The sequence below is a fragment of the Budorcas taxicolor genome, chromosome 5 (assembly GCF_023091745.1).
Source record: "Budorcas taxicolor isolate Tak-1 chromosome 5, Takin1.1, whole genome shotgun sequence".
NCBI classification, from domain to species: Eukaryota; Metazoa; Chordata; class Mammalia; order Artiodactyla; family Bovidae; genus Budorcas; species Budorcas taxicolor.
The window spans coordinates 19652860-19675785 of NC_068914.1; the positions used below are offsets into that span (position 1 = coordinate 19652860).

The following is a 22926-nucleotide window of genomic DNA, read 5'->3' on the forward strand; positions in this document are numbered from 1 at the left end:
TCCCTCCTGTTTCCCAGACAGGGCCTCCACCCCCAGCATGCTGCTTTCCCCACTGGGATGGGTGGTGAGCATGTGGCCCTGGACCGCTGCCTCCAGGCCATCGCTCAGGCTGTGTGCTTCCCAAGGACGGCCCTGCCCATGGCCCTTCCTCCATCCTTCGGGGAGTGACCCAGGCTCACTGGCTCCAGGACGGATTGCCTTTGGCTGCCCCGTGCTCCAGGGAGCTCTCCAGAGGCACTCGTGACCTGTTGTGGTGGCACCTTTCAGGGCATTTTTCCACCTGCCATCTCCTGAGAGCCCCACAGCAACCCCAAGAAGAAGGCAGGGCCAGGGCTTCACAGAAAAGGGATATGAGGTGAGGGCGTGTGTTATGGCGTGCCTGAGGCCACACGGCTGGCAAGGCCCAGCTGGAATCCTGGCACACGGGGTGCCTTTGGGCCTCCATGGGCAGGAATCCTCTGCATGCCCATTTCACAGACTCATTCTGCAACAAAACCATTCCCCTCTCCTATTCACCTGGGAGTTTCCAGTGGCCCCAGTTCTCACCTTTCTCCTCACCTCTGCTCTTTTTTCTGACCTAGGAGAACAGAGCGAGGAGAGGAAAGGGTGGAGGAGGGAAAGGGTGGAGTTGGTCCTGAACACCTTTGCTGGCCCAGACTCTGCCTGCTCCAAGCACAGAGTCATCCCATGGAATTTTATGTGGTGACATCCATGTTCTAAGGCTGCACTGTCCTGTCTGATGGCCACTCAGGTATCTATCAAGCAGTTATATGAAAGGTGGCTTAGTGTGACTGGGGAACTACATTTAGATTTTATTTAATTTTAATTAACTTCAGTCTAATGAGTCACGTGTGACTAGTGCTTACTGTACTGGACAGTGCAGCCTTGAGAGAGTCCCTTCCAGAGCCACTGGCCCGCAGGCCCCTCCAGGAGAGGGCTCCTGAGGTCATCGCCATTTAGACCAGGTCACCTGCCCCTCCCCGCACAGGACCGCTCCCTCCCTCTGTCCCAATGCCCTCTGCTATGACCTCAGGTCCCACCACTGAGGCTGCCATTTCCATTCATTCCTCTCTGTCTCCACAAGGGCTCTGGCCAGGCCACTACCCTCTCTGGTCTGTGCTAGCCTCTTATTTGGCATCCCTCCTCTACCTGGCTCTTCACCTCATTCTGTGTACATCACTGCTTTCCTCAAGACCCCTCCATGGCTCCCCATTGCTCGTACAAAGATCAAAGTGTCTCTAAGGCCCCTCTTGACCTCGGCTACCTGTCTCTCTCTCTGGTTTTCAGCTTCCAGAAGCTGTTCCTTTTGCCCCATACTCATCCCCATTTGCCTGGAAAACTCCTAATCACCCTGTAAGTCTTCACTTGAAAAATCACTTTCCCAGGGAGCCACTGCCATCAGGGGCCCTAGACCTCTTCTACTTCCATCCTCGTAGCATTTTTCACATGACGTGGTCACTGTCCACTCCCGTCTCTGTGTCCTACTTGCCTGTAAGTTCAGGAAGGCAGAAACGTGCCCCCCACCACAATGCCTGACCTGCAGCTGGCTCTCAGGTTCACTTTTGGAATACGCGCGTGAGAGTGGACAATGGAAGGTGGCAGACACACTGGGGAGAGCACTGGGGGCAGAGTCCCTGGAAGCTTGTTTTAATCTTGGATCTCGCCACACATCCCTGGGAATCTACGGCCCCACTCTGAGCCTTAGTTCCCCCATCTGCAAAATGGGGGTCTGACAGTCAGTAGGAGTTTAGACAGGAAGGCTCAGCCTGGTGGATAACACTGTCACCCCCAAGGTCCTGGGAGCATGAGGCGTGGCCTGGCTAAGTCTTAAGCGGAGGAAGCCAGGATTGAGGAAAGGGCAGGGGCACGCCCTGGCCAGCAGGAGGGGCCAGGAAGGGGAGATGATGGAGAGAGGAACTGGGCAGGACACTCAGGGTCAGACGTTTGTCCCTCAGCAGCCAGGACCCCAGGGATACCTGAGGCAGCCTTCATGTCCCAACACCCTCCCTTCCACGCAGCAGTCCCCTGTGCACTGCCAACCAGCCAGCAAAGGCCGTCTGTCGGCACTGTGGAGTCCACCGGCTTCTCCCGGAGTCCCAGGGGACTGTGGGTGGCTTGACAGAGCCCTCCGGCTTCCCTGGGGCCTGGCAGGGCGTGGGAATGAGCTAACGGCAGCAGTCACGGGTGCACCTCTGGCATCAGTAAACTTGCTCTGCTCCGGCCCTCTGACCTCGCTCTCCGTGATTGCCCAGGAGAGCTGCTTTGGCAAGTGCCAGCCTTTGCCTGGTAGAGGCACTGAGAAGATGCTGGCTGTAGGGTACTGGGGCATCATGCCAGTATGGCCACGGCACCGCTGCCGTCACAGCTGGGCTCTCACGTTTACCATCAGCACCACCGTTGTGATGGCAGAGTGGAGCTCAGGGGATTAGAGTGTTTGCCTCAGGTGGCACAGCTTCTAAGTAGCAGAGTGGGGATAAAAGCCCAGCCTGCTGGGCTCTACCTCCCGCTCTTCATTGTTTGATACACCATCTCCTACTAAGTAAGAGATGCGCCCCCAGTTCTTCCCCTCGGAAACTGTCCATGGCCAGCCTGCTCCAGGACTTCTTCCCAGACGGCCGCGGCCTTTTCCTGTGGGTCCTCCCCTCATACGAGGCCCTGGGTCCCCCGAGCGGTCCACATCCTCAGACACCACCTGCCCTAATGGTCTCCTGGCCAGTTGCTAGTCGGGTGGCACCCCTCAGACAGTGCGTCCCTACTTTCTGTGGACTGTGGGTCTCTTCATGATTCTCGGGATTGTCCTGGCTAAGAGACACTAGTGGCCTCTAATACACTGAGGTTCAAGGACATTTGGGGAATGGGAGAAAACTCAGCATCCTTTTCCCAGAAAGACACACAGACACAAAATGTTGGGGACCATTCCAGGGGACCTGGGACAAGAAACACAGCTTCAGAACAAGACAGTGAGGGCTTGTTTGTGGCCAAGGACAGCATAACCGAAACCACCAACACCTGGGCCCTAGCGGTCTGGGCAGAGACCAGCCCACCACGTCCTGCAAGGACTGTTCGCTGTCCCCCTCAGCCCCGGGGATAACTCACTCCCTCTCTCTTCCCAACAGAATATGGCAATAAAAGGCAGCACTGATCGTCAAGGGATGGATGGGGAGGGCTGCGGGGGCCCAGCAAGCCTCGGCCCCGGGCCACCGGGCTCAAGTCCCGCCGCGTGGGCGCTGGGCGGCTCTCACACTGCCCTGGCGAGGAGCCGGGAGGGAGAAACGGAGCCTGGCCGCCTTTGCGCGCCTCCGCGCCTAGCCTTCCTCCACCTGCCCCGCGCGCTCAGGGCGCTCCCGGCGGCGCGGAACGTGGGAGACGCCTGCTCTAGGCGGGAGCCGAGGGGTCCTGCGCTAGCCGCCCAGATCCTCCTGCCCGCTGGCAGGGCAGCGTCCGTCCCTGGTCCCATCCCTCCCGCAGAAAACTGGGGCGAGGCCAGGGCGCACCGCGCGGCAGAGAGAGAGCCCACGGGCACTGGCTGGTCCAAAGTTTGGAGGCTGCGCGAGGGGGCGCCGCGGGGAAGGAATAAAAGGCAGCAACAAAGAGCACAGACCTCATCCAGCAGTTGGTTGACTCGTCCCAAAATAGCCGGCTCCATTTGCTGCTCCCCACGCTCCGCTTCCAGGCGCAGCACCCGGGCCTGCAGCTCGACCGTCCGAAAGTGGGCGAGCAGGCTGAGCGCCAGCGAGCAGAGGGCCAGCGCCAGCAGCCCGCACGACCCCGGGCTAGGCAGCCGCGCGCAGCGCTCCGCCGGCGCCACCGCCAGCGCCACTGTCCCGGGTGCGCCCAGCTCCCCAGGGCCGCGGGCACCGGCGGCTGTCGCTTTGCGGGAGCGCTCCGCTACCATCCCCTCGCGTCTTGAGAACCAATAAATAAATAAATAGAATAAATAAAGGCGAGAGCCGCTGCCCCAAAGCGCGATCTCAAGCTCCGGGGCAGTAGGGAAAAGGCTTGTGTCGCTGGAAAAATGTCCCTTTCCTTTGCTCTCGGCAAAGAGGATGGAAAAAATAGCAGCTGGAGGGGGAACGGGGGGAGAAAAAAAACAAAAAACAACCAGCAGTAATCGGGGGGTACACCCAGGTGAAAAAAAAGTTGCTTCGAAGAACGTTCCAAGTCCAGGAAAGTTAGGGAAATCTGGCCGGCTCTCTTTTCTGCCCCGTCCTTCCCTTCAAGTATCTGCAGTCCGGAGTTGGTTCAGCAATGTCTGTCCTTCTTGGTGTTTCCCGTCGCCCGGGCGAGCCAGTTTCAGTCCCGGGGCGAAGGGGTGCACATGGAGGGCCCCATGGGCAGAGGTGGGTCGTGGCCGCTGCCGAGGAGCGCTGGGGCCGATTCCGGCGCCTCTGTAACTTGACACACTAGCAGCGGCTGCACGGATCGGATGAGCAATCCGTGCTACTTCCCAAACTAATCTCTCCCGCCCCCCTCCCCTCTCCTCCTCCCCTCTCCTCCTCCCCCTCCTGCGGGGCCGACGGCTTGGATTTGTTTATTTATGCAAACTCGCCCGGGGTGGGGGGCGTGGTGTGCACCGCCCGCTGCCCCAACCCACCGGCCACGGGAGCCCCTCTCCCGCGCTCCCTGTCCCCTTTGAAGTGACACTTGGGATTATTTATAGGCAGGAAGGGGGTGTGGAGTGGAGCTGGGGGTTGCTTCTCTCCCTTTCTCCCAATCCACACTAGGGTCCTCTTTACCTTCCTGCTAAGTCACGGGTCCAGACATTACTCTGCTTTCTGACAAGTCGGCACAGCCAGTCTTTGTGATCCTCCAAGGAGCCCAGTGGAGTTACTGTCAGGGATCTAGATGGATGTCTACCTCCTGCGCAGGACTGTCTGATTCTCTTGAGCTGCTGCTGAGCACCCCCTGTCATGTCTCATCCCCTCTCTTCCTCCCCAAACCAGCTCCACCTCCGACTCTGCGCCTCCAGCCGCCCCAGCGCCTTTGGTGGGGCCCACTTCACCAATCCCAGCTTTACTCTGGGGTGAAAAGCCAACCCTCTGGGGTGGGGGTGGGGCAGCAGACTGGTGCCCTTGTCTCTCTTTCAGGACCAGGACTCGTGGTTCAGGATACAGGTGAATACAAGCTGAGCAGAGGGTTATTTCAGGGTATCCAATAGGCCAGTCAATCCTCCCCGCTGCCAGTCCTGACCCCTCCTCTTTTTGTCTGCCGTAGATCTGAGACTCATTCCAGCCTTCTGCCGACAGCCCAGCCTGCCCCAACCATTGCAGCCATTAAAGGTGAGCCATTCTCTCTTTGGCTCCCTTCCGCTATCATTTCCTATGGTCCAGTAGAGAAAGCTGCCTGAAGGCTATTTTGTAGTTTCCTCTCTTCTCTTGCCACCTCTCCCATTTTAAGTAACGTTTGTATCCCAGATAGACTTTATCTCCTTGCACCTCTTGACATTCCTGTGAATAAGCAGGAGGTGGGATTGAGTTTACAGAGAAAGCTTCCCAGGAACATCGAGAAGGGATGGGGGGATAAAAGACTGGTTCCTGAAATGTAAAACAGAGGTGGGTAGTGGGTATGGTGACAGGAGCATTTCTGCGATTCCATTTTAGAGTAACAGCGTTGCCAACTGCACATTTTATATATTGACCTGATCAGTGTTAACATATAATCCAGTATCATGGCACACCTCAAAGTGTGGCAGGTGTATTTGATAGAGCAACATAGTAATAAAGTACTTACATCATAAATAATAAATGTTATAACATTGCCTGCCAGGTCAGTTAGCCACTAGGGAGGACTACAGGGATAGAAAGTGATGCCGCAGATAGAAAGTGATGCTGCAGAAAGGACTGGTGGCCAGGAGCTCTGGGTCCATTCCAGCTCTAGCATTTCCTTAATATGGGATATGGGGTAAGTGTGCCTGTTTCCTTACCCCGTGATGGATGTCTCAATTGGGCTGCTCAGAATAAACCCTGAGAGAAACCATTAGTGTTAGTGACCACCAGGGGGCGCTAGAGAATTTCTGCACTGAGAGGTATATGCCAGGGGATCCAGGGGTGTAGATTTGGTTCCCCCTTCACATTCCCCAACAACCCCTGCAAGGGTAAGGAACACGAAGGAAGGGAACTAGGAGAGTAGTTTCTTCCCTTTCTTATTCCACAAGCTGATGTTTTCCCTTTCAAGACTTTAGGGGCCCTCAGGAATGCCAAGGCAGTGAAATCTAAAAGATTTGGGGGCTGGGGCATCCTCTGTGATTGGGAGCTGAAGGGGGAGGGTCCTAGCCTGACCCCTACATTCAGAAATGACCTGTATGAACCCTGAGGCATCCAGGGGGTCTCTGGTGTCAGAGAAACTTGGGAATTCTCTGTCAACGTTGGATCAATATTCTGTCAATGTTGGAGTTAATCAACCTCTCTAGAAAATAGGATTTCTTGTTTGGAGCAAGAAGATAGACTTTCAGTGCTAGTGCAAAGAGTTTGAGTTTAATCTGTGGTCATGATTACACTCCAAGATAAAAACAGATACTCTGGGTACCAGAATGGAGAGCTAAGAAAAAAATGTCCCTGTGCATACAAGCTTCACTTCCTAAAGTATTTTCTGTGTTTTTCTGCTTCCACCTATTAGCTCTTGCAGTTCCCTCTGCCAGGAGGTCCATCCTTCACCCATTTTCTGTACCTTAAAATCCTGCCAATGATGCCAAGCTGAGTCCCTTTGGCTCTGGCAGCGTTGACCCCATTCCTGTCTCTAGGGTATGTGAGCTAATCTGACCAATTAGCATCTCCATCTCCCTTGGCTACAGGGTTTGGGCCTGAGATGGGCTTGTGGCCAAGTTCAGACTAAGGAGAATCAGGCTGGAATGATTGGGAAAGGAATGCTATTTCTTTGCAAAGGGCTTTCTGAAAGAGTATCAGCTACCACAGGGGGCTGACCAACCTAGACAGCAACCTAGACAGCACATTAAAAAGCAGAGGCATTACTTTGCCGACAAAGGTCCTATGACCAACCTAGATAGCATATTAGAAAGCAGAGACGTTATTTTGCTGACAAAGGTCCATCTGGTCAAAGATATGGTTTTTCCAGTAGTCATGTATGGATGTGAAATTTGGACCATAAAGAAAGCTGAGTGCCGAAGAATTGATGCTTCTAGACTCCGGTGTTGGAGAAGACTCTTGAGAGTCCTTTGGACTGCAAGGAGATCAAACAAGTGCATCCTAAAGGAAATCAGTCCTGAATATTCATTGGAAGGACTGATGCTGAAGATGAAACTCCGATACTTTGGCCACTTGATGTGAAGAACTGACTCATTGAAAAAGACCCTGATGCTGGGAAAGATTAAAGGCAGGAGGAGAAGGTGATGACAGAGGATGAGATGGTTGGATGGCATCACCAACTTGATGGACATGTGTTTGAGCAAGCTCTGGGAGTTGGTGATGGACAGGGAAGCCTGGCGTGCTGCAGTTCATGGGGTCACAAAGAGCTGGACATGACTGAATGACTGAACTGAACTGAACCGCAGGGGGTATATTCCCTCTGTTCTTAAAGATCTTGCCTGAGAATGAAACCAACACAGGAGGCAAGCAGAGGTGGAGAGAGGCCAATTTCTGAAGACTTTATTTAAACTCAGTGATCAAACTGTGCTTAAGCGCATCTGTGCCTGCACTCTTCAGTTACAGGACTCATTTTTGCTCAAACCTGTTTGAGTTGGGTTTCTTCTTTTGCAAGTAAAAGAACCTAGAGCCACAGAGAGGGGTTCACTCCATTTTCAGTTCAGTTCAGTTCAGTTCAGTTGTTCAGTCGTGTCCAACTCTTTGCGACCCCATGAATCGCAGCACGCCAGGCCTCCCTGTCCATCACCAACTCCCGGAGTTCACTCAGACTCACGTCCATCGAGTCCGTGATGCCATCCAGCCATCTCATCCTCTGTCGTCCCCTTCTCCTCCTGCCCCCAGTCCCTCCCAGCATCAGAGTCTTTTCCAGTGAGTCAACTCTTCGCATGAGGTGGCCAAAGTACTGGAGTTTCAGCTTTAGCATCATTCCTTCCAAAGAAATCCCAGGGCTGATCTCCTTCAGAATGGACTGGTTGGATCTCCTTGCAGTCCAAGGGACTCTCAAGAGTCTTCTCCAACACTACAGTTCAAAAGCATCAATTCTTCGGCGCTCAGCCTTCTTCACAGTCCAACTCTCACATCCATACATGACCACTGGAAAAACCATAGCCTTGACTAGACGGACCTTAGTCAGAAAAGTAATGTCTCTACTTTTGAACATGCTATCTAGGTTGATCATAACTTTTCTTCCAAGGAGTAAGCATCTTTTAATTTCACGGCTGCAGTCACCATCTGCAGTGATTTTGGAGCCCCCCAAAATAAAATCTGACACTGTTTCCACTGTTTCCCCATCTATTTGCCATGAAGTGATGGGACCAGATGCCATGATCTTCATTTTCAATGTTGAGCTTTAAGCCAACTTTTTCACTCTCCTCTTTCACTTACATCAAGAGGCTTTTGAGTTCCTCTTCACTTTCTGCCATAAGGGTGGTGTCATCTGCATATCTGAGGTGATTGATATTTCTCCTGGCAATCTTGATTCCAGCTTGTGTTTCTTCCAGTCCAGCGTTTCTCATGATGTACTCTGCATATAAGTTAAAGAAGCAGGGTGACAATATACAGCCTTGACGCACTCCTCTTCCTATTTGGAAGCAGTCTGTTGTTCCATGTCCAGTTCTAACTGTTGCTTCTTGCCCTGCATACAGATTTCTCAAGAGGCAGGTCAGGTGGGATCAGGTCCTGTAGATTGCACCTGCTTAGTTTCTTTCCAATCTGTTCTTCCTTTTGGATTTCTCTGCTCCACTGCCTTCCCCACGCCTAGTCCTTTAAACAGGTCCAACTCTCCCACACAGTAGCCCCAACTGGGAAACCTCACCCAAGGAAGCCAGCTCTGGGGGACCTTCCAGAATCTCCTCCAGGCATCGTAGACTCTTCCTTATTTCTCTCCCAGGCCTTATGGTCACTGGCATCACAGCCCTGTTTCTCGGCTCTGCTTCCAACTCCTGCATGTAGTGAGCAACAAGACAGAAGGAATCTGGGCCCCTTGTGACTTTGTGGAGTTGAGTTGTCAGGGAAGCCTAGACTCTCACACGAGTGAAGTAACTTACCCCATTTGAGCCACTGGCCTGTCTTGTGTGGCTTAAACTATGTCCTAACTATGACCTGTGTCTGTCTGTTCTCTCCCCTAGGCTGCGAGTTTCTGGAAATCAGGGTGACTATATTCATCTCTGTATGCTCTGCACTAGGCACAGTGTAGATACCCAAGAAATGGTGGTCTGAATGAATGAATGGGTGAATGGAAGAGTGGATGGATGGATGGATTCTACTTCTTGCTTTCTCCCAGCTATATTAACCTGTGCATGTTCCTCTTATGTAAGATTTAGAAATTGATGAGTGAAGAAGGGAAAGGAAAACTGGGATGTATAAGGGCCTTCCTAACTCAAACGTTCATCCATTCAGTAAAAATGTATGGAGCACTTTCTAGTGCGAGGCCCTGCTGGAGTTGAGGACACAGTGGTGAGCACAGCGGACTAGTGGTGGAGGCCAACAGGGATAAGTGCTACCAAGCAGGATAGAGAGGATGCTTGGGAGATGAGACCTGAAGGATGAGCATAGTTAGTCAGGTCAAGGGGTGTAGAGAGGGCATGCCAAATGGAGGGAGCTGCCTGTGCAAAAGCCTGGAGTGGAAAAAGAGCATGGTGGAGAAATTGGGGCAGTTGTCAGTGGTTCACTATGGCTGAAATGTGGAGTGTAAAGGGGAAGAGTGGAGTGGAGTGTAAAGTGCTGAAGAGGTGGTCAGGGGCTGAGCAGGATAGTCCCCTAAAGACAAAGGGGAGCCAGTGAAGGGCTGTACCCCTGTGCAGGGTGTTGGGAGGTACTGACCTGCACCAGATAGGGATGCCAAAGAGAATGCACCAAGGCCAGTCCCAGGGTAGAAATAAGGTGAGAAATGCAGGCATTCTCTTGGGCTCAAGCCCTCGATCTTGCCCTTCTACAGGCTCTGAGATTAAATTAGTTTACCTCAGGTTAGAGGACAGTAGCATGTCATGTCTCGGGGGAGAGTGTTTTGGGGTTCAGTCTGAAGCCCCTGCTTGGAGCTGAAGATAGAACATTTGGAAATGCCTTTTCCTGAGTCCCCACTTCCTTCCCACGCAACCACGCCAATCAGCTCCCTGGCTGTGACTCTGCAGAGCTGGGGATGGGGGTCGAGGAGCAGGGGCTGCAGATGTGCGGGGGAGGGCCAGCCTGCCCAGGAGGCCCTGGGAGCCTTGTTAACTGGGGCCAAAACAAACTCTCTCATTAAGAAGAGAGCAGAGCCAAGTGTGGAGGCTACACTGATGAAAACGCTGGGGGACCCTGTTCAGCAGGCTGCAGGTTCTTAGAGGAGTTCAGAGACTTACAGTTTCAGGCCACGAGTGATTGTGTGCATGTGTGTGCGGGTCTGACCTCCTCCCCCCAGCTCCCTCAACCTGTGTGTATGGACTCTTGTGCTTTGGTACACAGATCATGCACATTTCTGCACACACGTATAAGCGTAGACATGCAGAGGAGTGCAAATGTTGTGGATGAATGGAGATGCCCACAGGAGTGCAAATGTTGTGGATGAATGGAGATGCCCACAGTACAGCTGGGCTGTCTCTAAGGTACCGCCAGTGAGTGTGTGGATGAGGATGTGCACTCATACTTGTGCCAAGAATGGGTGTGTGCTAAATTGCCCATAAGCAATCTGCTTTGGTCAAGATGTGTATATGAGATCAGGTGCACGCTTCTAAATGATCCAGACCCCAACTGTGTCTAGGAGTCATTGGGCAGTAACCAGGGACAGTATTTCAGGCGTCTGTAGCAGTATCACAGATGGACCCAACTCTTAGTTTCTTAACAGAATGATTTGTTATTTCTCATAATACTGTGAGTTGACAGGGCTCAGTGGAGTGGTTCTTCTGTTCCAAGTAACACAGCTGAGGTCACACATGAGGCTGCATTGGGAAAACTTGGCTGGGGGCTCAGCTGAGACTGGAACATTCCAGATGGCCTCTTGTCCCCCTGTCCCCCACCTAGAGTGGCCTCTCAACATCTCATGGTATATCTTGAGCTTTTGTCAGCATGGTGGCCGACTTTCAAAGGGAAATTCCAAGATACCAAGTCTGGTGGCAAGTGCTTAGGACACCTCCCCTTGTGTGACGCTGGCCAAAACAAGTCACACGGGGAAGCCCAGATTTTTGTGGCGGAGGGACCTACCTATGAACCTGGTTCCAGGTGGAGTCCACAGATGTAGCTATCTACCCCAACCTGAGAAGAATGCCTAGTACGGTGGGCGAGTGGACCTGTCCATAGGATCACTTGACTCTAAAAAGTCAGATTTGGGGAATACTGTGGTTAGCCAGGGCCATGACCAACTGTCCACTCTACTGCCCAGATCCTTCCTAGCTTTCTCCTGATGACCTCTTGCAGGAACATCTGGAGGCTCCAAACAGCCCACATCCCTCTGGTCTCAGGAGGATCAAGAATAATTCAGCAGAACTCTACCTGGCCTCATTTCAAGGTCAGGCATGGACAGCTCTGAGACTCATTTCCTGTCACTTGGAGGCTGTTCTGAGTGGTTTCAGGTGCTGGCTGCACTGTTAACTGGCTGTGTGATCTTGGGCAAATTGTGTAGCCGATCTGCACCTGCTTTTAAAATCTGAGCTATGGGGAGAACAATTCCTATCTCCTGTAGTGAGGACTGGATGAGGTGGTACGTGCTGAGTGCCGTGTCAGTACTCAACACAGCCCATCAATGCCATGAGGATAGCTGCAGAGACTGGGGACGTACGACAAAGACCAAACAAGAGTTCACACCTCCTCCCAAGCCCTGGCTTCCTGCAGCTGAGAGGAGGGATGGTGTAGGTCATTGATCCATCAGCAGTCCACATCTACTGTTGAGCTCCTGGTAAAAATAGGACCGTGGGGCCTTTGTAGGGAGCTACATACATAGGAAAGAGAACAGCAGGGCTCAGCAGAATGAACTGAAGACCAAACAAACGCAGATGACTCAGGACTTGGAGAAGGAAAGAAAGGTGAGGAGTTAGAGTTGGGTGAGGGTGCAGGAAGCCTTCCTGGAAGAGGTGAGTACTGAACAGGTGCCTCAAACATGGTAAGATCCAGACAGAGGAGAGGACTGGGGTAACAGAGCACACGTTCCAAACTTTTGCGGTAAGCCCTTGCCAGAGATACATCATGTGACCACCTGACCCCCAACAACCCTAATCATCTGTCCCTTCCATTCCTTTCTTCTCAGGTGGCATGGTCTGGTCATGTTTGGCATACATACCAACATTCCCATTCCCATGTCACTGGAAGACATGACTAATCAACTGTAGAACACCACTCCTAACACACACACTCACACTCACACACACTCACACACACACTCACACACACACAACCACTCTGCTTATGCCTCTCAAAGCAGAAAGCTATTATCAGTCTAATGAGGTTAGTGCTTGAAGGGGTGAAACCAATTTGCTGACTCAGGTTTGAGCCGAAACAAAGCACCATCTTTGAAATCCAGAAATGCTGTGTCCTGGCTTCTCCATCTGCAAACTGTGCGCCTTTCAGTAAGTATCTTCACTGCTATGGATCTCAGCCTCCTGCCTGGGGTAAGAGAATATTAATTCCTACTCGGAGGAGCACCGAGAGACTCAAATGAGATCATGTGTGCAAAACTCTAATAAAGTACAAAATCCAAAAGAGATGATGGTGAATGATCACGCTGCAGCCAGACGTCAGAAGGCTCGAGCAAATGCATCCATTAGGGCCCTACTTGCTGCTTTTTGGAGGAAGAACAATCAGTTGAGGGGTGAGAGTGAGACGCAGCCCCTCTGAGCTGTCAGCCCATGGAAACAGGGCTTGGAATCTGGGCCTCAGTGCGGGGATGGTGGAAGGGCGCCCCAAGCATGTGCTCGGAGAAGAAGCCCAGGACTAGAGCTCTCCCTGATGGGGTGGGGGGTGGGGAAGCTGTCAGAAAAGCAGGCAACTGTGGGTTAAGAGACAGATGTTTCTGGTTGATGACAGACGAGTAATGAAGAGCACAATTAGTTTACTGAAGCAGATCCCTGTTTACCAGCATCTGGGAACTGCAAGTTAGGATGCTGTGCCTCTGCGTGCTCTCATATCCCCAGCTCGCTGCCCACCCCCACTGCTGTGGAACTCTTTGCCTTGACCATGGACCTCTGTCTCTCAGCCTCATCTTAGGAGCGGCTCTCCTGGTTGGAAGTGGAGGGTATCGCCATCCCTAGACCAGAAGAACCTTTACAAATCCCCCAAGGCTCCAGTGGTATATGACTCCTGCAGAAAGTGAGCACAGAGAGGTCAGAATGTGGTTCAAGGTCACACAGCAGGCAGTGGCGGCGCTGGATCTGGGCCAGGTCTCTTCCCCACCAGGTATAGCACAGCCCCCAGGTTCAAGTTTGGCCCAGAGTCTGGGCTGTAGTTGATGGCCAGTAAATCCAGAGGACGTTTTGCCCTCCCCACAGAGCTTCACTCCCTCTTGTTCCTCGGCCAGCAGTAGCTATGAAACCAGAACCACCTGGAACATTTGTTCCTGTAAACCTCATTACAAAGGCCTTCTTTTTCTTTCTCCTTTTCCTTAAGCCTGTTGCTTTGTTAAGGTCATTTCTAAACATTGCGGGGGAAATGCCCTGTTTGTCTTTCCTATATGTCCCACCAGGAAATGAGGGCTCTTGCTTTCCTTGAGTGATCCATTCCCGACACTAGCTTGCCGCTGACAGTCAGGTCTGCTGTAGATATATTAACTTGAGTCTTCCTTTGGCTTTATATGGCTCGGGGACAACATCTGGAAACAGATGTTTGCTTGGAGATGGAGCAGGAGCAGGAGGCCTGGATCCAAAAGCAAGCCCCATCCCCCCAGAGAAGGGGGGCAGACGTGCTGAGAGCTCCTGCAAGCACAGCTTCTGACTGGGGTGGGAATTTTGTGCATTTGAAGGAATGGTACCCTCTCTGGGCTAGACACACGCTGCTGCTATGCTGGGCCTGCCCGGGGATTAGCGCCAGGGCTGCGGAGGTGCTGGAATTTGTCCCCGCAACTCTCCTCTTTGCTCCATCCCACGGCCAAGGACTAGGAGTCCAGCTCCTTGAACATGCCAACTTTCTTGTTTTCCAGAGATGGAAAATTCCTGAAGGGCTGGAGACTTCATCAAATTCCAATTTGTTGAAATTCCAAATTCAGGAATTTGAAGCTTAGGACTTGCACATTATAATTCTCAGGATGAGGGTGATTTGGTAGGAATGGTAGTGATGGTGGTGGAGGTTGCGGTAGAGAGGAGAGGGGTGGTGGTGGTAGGCGGGGCAGGTGGATGTGGCTGCAAACTAAATTATCCACCTGCTCACCACATTTCTCCCAGTTGCCATACCTGTGTTTGGCACGTGACCAATCTGGGCTAATCACAAGAACACACAGTTCTAGCCATTGTAATTGGCCCAAAAGGTAACCAAACTGAACCAATCAGGGACCTTCCATGGGAATTTTCAATCTGAGCTTTAGCAACAAAAATTATTTTGCTTCAGGGTCACTGAGAAGCCAGGATGCAAATCCCTGGATCACATGGACAGAGGTCTCTCTCCAGAAGAAAATTAAATGAATAGCAGGAAGAAGTGGAGATGAGAGATGGAGCATTGTTCAGTGTTTGAGTCCCTTGGGAATAGTCACCCATAAGAAGGCTTTGCCCTTTCTGGTTAAGTTAGTTGACTTGAGTTTTTGCTACCAAAGGGTCCTGACTGCCTCCGAGGAGAAGGTGATCATGGAAGAGTAACGATGATCACGTGAGAAGAAGCCTGACAGTGATGAGATGAAAATGAAGATTGTGAAGACAGCAGCAGTGATGGGGGTGGTTATGGTGGTGCAGGGGTGCTGCCAGAAACGGAGGTGGTGGTGATGATGGTTCAGATTTGATGGTGACCTGAATGGGAACGACACGGTGATGAGGGCAGTACCCATCATGGCGCTGCTGCTGAGGATGCTGTGCTGGATGCTAAGTCACTCAAGATGCTAAGGTGTTACCGATCTAATCTGGGTACATACCGTAGAGGCATGGACCCAGAAGACCCAAGAAAGGATTAGGTGGGAGGAAGAACAAATTCTTCCAGAACGTTAGGTGGTTTTTCTTAGCTAAATAAATCCTAGTTGAACCTGAATAGAAGAGTCCCAGATGGTACTGTGCTGGACTTCAGAAGTGCTTTAGGACCTCCTGGAACAGAAACCCCAGGGTCTTCAACCCCATCAGGTCCTTTGGAGAATTCCAAGTGTCTCCGGAGGTTAGGCAAGATGAACTTGAGGTGGGACAACAAACAGAAAAGGACTTTACCTCCTGTCTGATCATTTATACTTTGTTTATATGTGACTATTTATTCATTGTCATCTACTTGGAGAATAATAGCAGCTAATTTTTGTTAAGCACTGACTGTGTGCCAGGGACCATTGTAAGTGTTTTCCATACATCATCTCACATGATGAAATCATTGCAACTATAGGCATTTCTGTGCTGGGCTGTTCTTAGTCGCTCAGTCGTGTCTGACTCTTTGTGACCCCATGGACTGTAGCCCACCAGACTTCTCTATCCATGGGGATTCTCCAAGCAAAAATATTGGAGTGGGTTGCCATGCCCTCTTCCAGGCAATCTTTCCAACCCAGGGATCGAACCCAGGTCTCCCACATTGCAGGCAGATTCTCTACCATCTGAGCCATCAGGAAAGCCCAAGAATACTGAAGTGGGTAGCAGCCCATCCCTTCTCCAGGGGATCTTCCTGACCCAGGAATTGAACTGGGGTCTCTTGCATTGTAAGCAGATTCTTTACCAGCTGAGCTATCAGAGAAGCCCAGGTATTTCTACTCCCCATTAAACAAATGAGAAAACTCAGAGAGAAAAGGTTATATGACTCACCCAAAGCTGCACCGTTACAAAGGCAGGGTGGAGGAATTCCCTGGCAGTCCAGTAGTTAAGGCTGCCTGCTCTTACTGTCGAGGGCTTGGGTTCAATCCCTGGTTGAGGAACCAAAATCCCATAAGCCTCAAAGTACAGCCAAAAAACCTCCCACAATAGTCAGAGTGGGAAGCCAGGCAGCCTGGCACCAGGTCCCACCCTCTAACTTATCATAGCACAATGGGAAGTATGATCAGGGTGAACTCCATCCTCAGCAATGCTTCTGACCCACTCCCTTCCCTGAAGTCCTCCTCTGTCATCCCCTTCTACCCACGAAAGCGTTTTCCAGAAGGAGGGCCTGGAGGCAGTGGGAGAGGCAGTGAACTTCTGTGGGTCCCATGGAAGAAGCTACCTGTTTTAGGGAGCTGCCTGGTCCTGCCACCTCCACTGGGGGAGGAGCCCTGATCGAGGTGAGCTGGGTTATTTAGAAGTGCCTGCCTCTTCCTTGGGGTTCAACTCCTTTTCCCCAACAGAGAGCCCTTACCTGTAGTAGTGAGCATGCAGCCCTCTGCTTTTGTTCAGACATAGACTGTCCGAGTAGTGTTGGGGTCAGACAAACCTGTGTGTGATTCTTACTTCACCATTCTGTGCTGGTTACTACTTCTCTGAGACTAGATTTTTTTCTCCCATGTAAAGTACAGGTAATAATTCCTATTTCTCAGTGTTATGGGGAGTGAATTATTCAAGGTATGAAGCACATAGCCCAGTGCCTGGCATACAGTAAGCATTCAATGAATGTCAGCCAGTTTTTTGACGCTATCGCTATTGTAATCCCTGGACTTCAATCTTTTGTCACTCTCTTTCTCGTCTATGAGCAAGTTTCCTGCTCTGCTGACAAATGAAAGAGGCCTAGGAGGGAGGAACCCAGGGTCTAAAGAAACTCAGACCCACCTTTAATATAGGAGGGTCAGCATTGGCCCCTGAGCCGCCTTCTTCCCACAGAAGTTATAGATCCCAGTGGCTGGATTTCTAAAAATAAACACGTGCCATTTCCATAATGGAAACTTTTCCTTAAAAAAAAGAAAGAAAGTAAAACAGTCTCCTGTCGTCTCCTTGGGCCAAAGAGAACTAAGATAAACGAAGCCTTTTACAAGACCCAGAAGTTTCCAGCTCTGGGCTCCACCCTGATGTGGTCGTTTTTGTTTTGTTGGAGGCTCCCAAGGCTTCAGGAGCATCCATTCCAGTGCCCCTGGGAGCCTAAGGGGGATGGGGGATGGGGGTGTTCAACAGAGGGAATGTGGGCTTTGGGAGGGGTGTCCCACTCCTCCCGTGTTTTTTTTCTTCTCGGTGGTGCCCCCTGCAGGCTGCCAGCACCACTGCACCTGTTAACCAGTATCTATGGTAGGCTTCCCTTGTGGCTCAGCTGGTAAAGAATCCGCCTGCAATGTGGGAGACCCGGGGTCGATCCCTGGGTTGGGAAAATGCCCTGGAGAAGGGAAAGGCTACCCACTCCAGTATTCTGGCCTGGAGAATTCCATGGACTATATAGTCCAAGGGGTCGCAAAGAGTCAGACACGACTGAGCTACTTTCATCATCATCATAGTAGGCTGCACATTGGTCAGTTCAGTTCAGTCGCTCAGTCGTGTCCAACTCTTTGCGACCCCATGAATTGCAGCACGCCAGGCCTCCCTAACCATCACCAACTCCCGGAGCTCACCCAAACTCATGTCCATCGAGTTGGTGATGCCATCCAGCCATCTCATCCTCTGTCGTCCCCTTCTTCTCCTGCCCCCAATCCCTCCCAGCATCAGGGTCTTTTCCAATGTGTCAGCTCTTCGCATGAGGTGGCCAAAGTATTGGAGTTTCAGCTTCAGCATCAGTCCTTCCAATGAACACCCAAGACTGATCCCCTTTAGGATGGACTGGTTGGATCTCCTTGCAGTCCAAGGGACTCTCAAGAGTCTTCTCCAACACCACAGTTCAAAAGCATCAATTCTTTGGTGCTTAGCTTTCTTTATAGTCCAACTCTCACATCCATTCATGACCACTGGAAAAATCATAGCCTTGACTAGATGGACCTTTGTTGGCAAAGTAATGTCTCTGCTTTTTAATATGCTATCTAGGTTGGTCATAACTTTCCTTCCAAGGAGTAAGCATCTTTTAATTTCTTGGCTGCAGTCACCCTCTGCAGTGATTTTGGAGCCCAAAAATATAAAGTCTGACTCTGTTTCAACTGTTTCCCCATCTATTTGCCATGAAGTGATGGGACCAGATGCCATGATCCTAGTTTTCTGAATATTGAAAACTTTAAGCACAGTGGTAGGGCTTCCCAAATGGCTAAGTGAGAGCAGAAGACATGGGCTTGATCCCTGGGTTGGGAACACTCTCTGGGGAAGGAAAGGGCAATACAGTCGGACTCAGCATCTGAAGAAGCACTTTGGTGACCCCATACTGAGGATGCGCCAGGTGAAAATACTGGCCCAAGGCCACTCAGAAAGTAAACGGCAGAGCCAGGACTAGAAGGAAGTCTTCTGTTTCCTGGCCTAGGGACTTCCTTCCACATCAGCCACTCTGCCCCATCCAAGCACATGCTCCAGAATCTCTGACATGAATTCGCTGGTCTGGGACACAGTGAGGAAGGTTGTGAATCTGAAGCCAGAAGCCATGAGGGCTATCCACCTGCTCTTTGCCCAATAAGTCACTATGCAGCTCCAAGGCTCCCTTGTCTGATCTGCAGAAAGGAGGACTGAGGCTGCCACATTGGGTCTTGGAAGGCATGAGCTACCTAGTACATAGAAAGGACTCAAAGTGTATTTCTAAACTCAAATCACAAGAAATCATCATTGCTTCCCTAACAACAAAAAAAAATTCTTCATTTAAATAAAACACAAACCAGTTGTCTGTGCTTTTCACCTCCATTTCTTTTCAGCATTATTAACATACACTCAGGAAAAGAAGTAATTGGGATCAGGCTTCTAATATCCTGTCATATAGACAGCTACCTGTCTCCACTGGTGTCATTTGTTGGGTGGGATCTCCAAGGAGACAGGCTTTGAGAAAGAGATTTGCATGCAGGGGGTACCAGAGACCCAGGGCAGAGGGACAGAGGCAGAAGTTTAGGTGCTGTAGTAAGAGGTCTGCTGTAGTAAGAGGTCTCTGTCAACTCCATGGAGAGCTGGGAGTGGGGATGCCCTGCAGAGCTGCCCTGAATTGAGGGGGATTGGTCTCTGTACCTCCACTCCTGCTCTAGCCCTGGGATTTCACTAGCTCAGTACTGTTCCCCAGGGAGGGAGGGTGATTTGGGGTGGGGCTATTCCCTTAGCCATGTGTGAGTCATCAGTAGCAACACTCCTCTGACTGGGGAACCCATGCCTCTGTCCTGGAGGGGGATCAGGGTGGTCCCAACATTCACTATACAAGGTTAAAAGCTGTATAGTAGGAGGGAGACTCTTGATGAAAAGACCCAAGTCCCTCTCTGAACTCTTAACTTAGCACACACCTGACTCCTTGCCATCATCCACGTGGCTACCAAGGCAGGGAAATTCAAGACGGGCATTTCAGTGGTTGCATTTAAGCTCCTCTCTTCCCCCTCCGCCCCCCTCTGAGTCCAGAGCTCCATCCATCGGGTGCCTGGAGGTGCAGGCACACAGCTGCCCAGCGATGGAATTCCAGCCCTCTTCCCAGGCCACAGAACTCTGAAATAGCTCTGTATGTCGAGCATCCTGCTAGATACCCGGGAGCACTGGATCTCTGAAGGGAAGTCTGCCAGGCACTCTGAGGGGAGCTGCCCTCCACCTTTTCTCGTGACACTCAGGGTAGACGGGCCTGTATACAGCCACTTCCACAGACTGCCCAGACCTGGAAGCAGCTCAAAAAATGTTTAGAATGTTCTGGACGGCAAGTCGTAGAAAGTCTGATTTAAACTGGCTGGAATAATAAAGTGAAGATATTGACTCACACGAGTGAAAAACCCATAGGCAGGTCTGGCTTCAGGTGATGTTTGATATACAGTTTCAGGGTCACTGAGACTCGTTTTTTCTTCCTTCCTTCCCTCCCTCCTTCCCTTATCTTCCTCTCTTTATTTCACTTTCTATTCCTCTCTCCCTCCATCCTCCCCTCTTCAGCTTCTCTTCCCTGTGGTCCCAGGATGGCTGCCCACAGCTCCCAGCTCTACACGCTTTCTCATTCATATCCTGTGAGAGAAACAGCATCTTACCCTAGCATTGCCGACAAAAGTCCTGGTAATAAGATTCATTCTGATTGGACTGGCTGGGGTCACATGCTTGCTGTGGACCAATCCTGGTGGGCAGGAGGAGGGACTGTGCTAACTGGTTTCACCCCTGATATGGAGGGAGGGTAGGTCAACCCTCCGGAATATTATCTTCACACGGAAAACAGGGCTCCTGCGAGGTGCAACTGGGGCCTGAGAGGTAACCAATAAATGCCCACATGGTTCATGGTGCTGTGGACCCCACAATGTCTTTATCAGTAAAAACATATTTAAATATCTTATTAGCATAAAAAGGCTTGAGATTCCTCACACAGTAAGGAATCTGCCTGCAATACAGGAGCTGCAGGAAATGCAGGTTTGATCCCTGGGTTGGGAAGATCCCCTGGAGGAGGGCATGTCAACCCACTCCAGTATTCTTGCCTAGAGAATTCCATGGGCCGAGGAGCCTGGTGGGCTACAGCCCATATCATCGCAGAGTTGGACACAACAGAAGCGACTGAGCACACGTGTGTAGATTCCTAGGACCCCAACTATGCGTTCATGCAGCATGGACTATGGGCTGCTAATACTGTGGTTTTCTCTTTAGTCGTGTAGTGGATATTTGTTTTTATTACAGCTTAGGACCACATTATTAGCAGCCCATAATCCATGCTACATGGATGCACCTTATCTTCCTCATGGAACTAGCACCCCAGATTTTCTTGGGGGAATAATTTGTCCTTATTACTCCCTGTCCATGTGATTTGAATGGGACCATGCAACCTAAATTGACCTTGTGGTACCATGTGACCCAGGATTAGCCAGTCAGGCGCAGTTCCACCCTCTTGGCTTCAGTGGTTGGCTCAGAGATAGACACATGACTGGATCTGGGCCAATGACAGCCAGATCTAAGCACTTGTTTTCTTAATTAGAAGAGGAAAAAAATCTCTTCTATTTTTGACTGCGCTTGAATCTGGGAGGGAAAAGCCTGGAGCTGCTGTTGGCCATCTAACCACAAATTGAGCCCAATTATGATGACTACCAGAAAAGAATAGGATGGAGAAATGAACCAAGATTGCTTCCTGGTGACAGTTTGAAACGCTGGGATATGCTGCACCTGAAGCTAGACCTACATTGGATTTTTCAGGAAAACGTCCTAATAATTATTTTTCATTGTTGTTGTTCAAGCCCAGTGAATTGGGCTTTCTGTCCTGGTACCCCAACATGTCCTAACTGAGAGAGTGCATGTTTAGCTTAGCCCTGCCCCCACTCACCTTGGGAAAAAATCACCTGATTCATCTTGGGCAGAACCCAGGCTTTCCATGAGGACAGTTTCCCTGTTAGTTGTTTCTGCTTGGGGGTATCAAAACACAGAACCTATTAAGAAGATAAAGCATTTGTCTATAATGGGTCAAAGTCACAGTGTCAGGCCATCATTAGTGAGATCATTACCATGAAATGTTGGAGAAAGAGGTGCTCCAAAGGGAGAAGAGAAAGGCAACCCTACAGAGGCATCATGGGGCAGGGGTGGGAAGGAGGTAAGGGTCACTCCCCAGGGAAATGAAGCCTGGCTGGTGGGAATGTTTCTGAGAGAATGCACATGGCTTTGCTACAAATTCCTACTCAAGCCCTTCCTCAAATGGCTAAGTAATTTGAAGAGCTTAGCTGTGTATTTTTCATTCCACATATTATTTGCTCAGCCCGTCTGTCCCAGGCAGCTAAGTTTAACCCAACTGAGACGTTCTTGTGGAATTCAAGTCAACAGAATCCCATAAGTCGTGGGACCACGTGTCCACTGTCCTACTGTGTAGCTTTGATCATGTCCAATTCAGTAGATATCACTGAGTGTCTGCTCCTGCCAGGCCCAGGTTCAGCTGGGCGCTCAATAAGCACTGATGTGCATGAGATGCAACCCTGCTCTTCAGAGACCTCAGCTGGGGGAGGTAGGATGTGAGAAGGCAGGCTATTCTACAGGCTGAAGGAAATAAGGGCGAATGAGAGGTGGAGTTGGAACTGTGTGTTTTGAGAATATGGGGGAGGAGGGGCATAGGCAGGCATGGCAGGACTCACTGGGCCAGCCTTGGCATGTACCCCTCAGTGGAAGGGGAAGGGGAACCTGACTCCAGAGAGAGGGGGAGGATGTCTGGGTCCAGGGAAGAGTAGTGCAGAGATGCAGAACTATAAAAGGCCACGTGTTCATCTTTGCTCTCATCTTCCTTAATCTGTGTCTCTTCATCTGAAACTCAACGGGCGTTATGAAAGCGTCATATTATATTCAAGGGGTTAACCGTAGGACCTGAGCCTTCACGGTCACATTACGACTTCATCCTTAATTAACTGCTTGCTTCTTTGGCCAGGACTTTCCTTTCTTTGAACCAATCTGATAAGCTCAAAGCAAAGCCAAGAATTATACCTTGCAGCATCACATGGTTTCTAAACTACCTACTACTACTTCATGAGAGCCCACTGGCAAATATTATAACTACAAACTTCATCTATCACAAATTGACTGCATTAGATCATGAGCTGCTGGTTGTTGCCATTTCCATATTGTAAGGATTTGGTGTTTTGAGCACAAAGGATTTGAGAAGAGCAGAGAAATGAGTCAGTTTTTAAAAGAGGTGATGATGGGTAGGGGATGGGAGCATAGGCTAAACAGAGATACAGCCCAGGAAAGACAGGCAAGGCAGAGAGGACTGGAGCAGATACAGGACCTCTGGGAGCATAGACACTAAATACTGGAATCATGGTAGCTCTGTG

General features: G+C 50.8%; 1 protein-coding gene across 1 annotated transcript in view; it reads right to left on the reverse strand.

The window, feature by feature from the left end:
* Nucleotides 1-3895, reverse strand: part of COL13A1 (collagen type XIII alpha 1 chain) — a 159891-nt gene extending 155996 nt beyond the window's left edge. The window contains exon 1 of the mRNA XM_052639731.1: nt 3602-3895. Within this exon, the coding sequence (XP_052495691.1) occupies nt 3602-3895 (294 nt within the window). The remainder of the gene's footprint in view (nt 1-3601) is intronic.
* Nucleotides 3896-22926: the final 19031 nt, after the last annotated feature.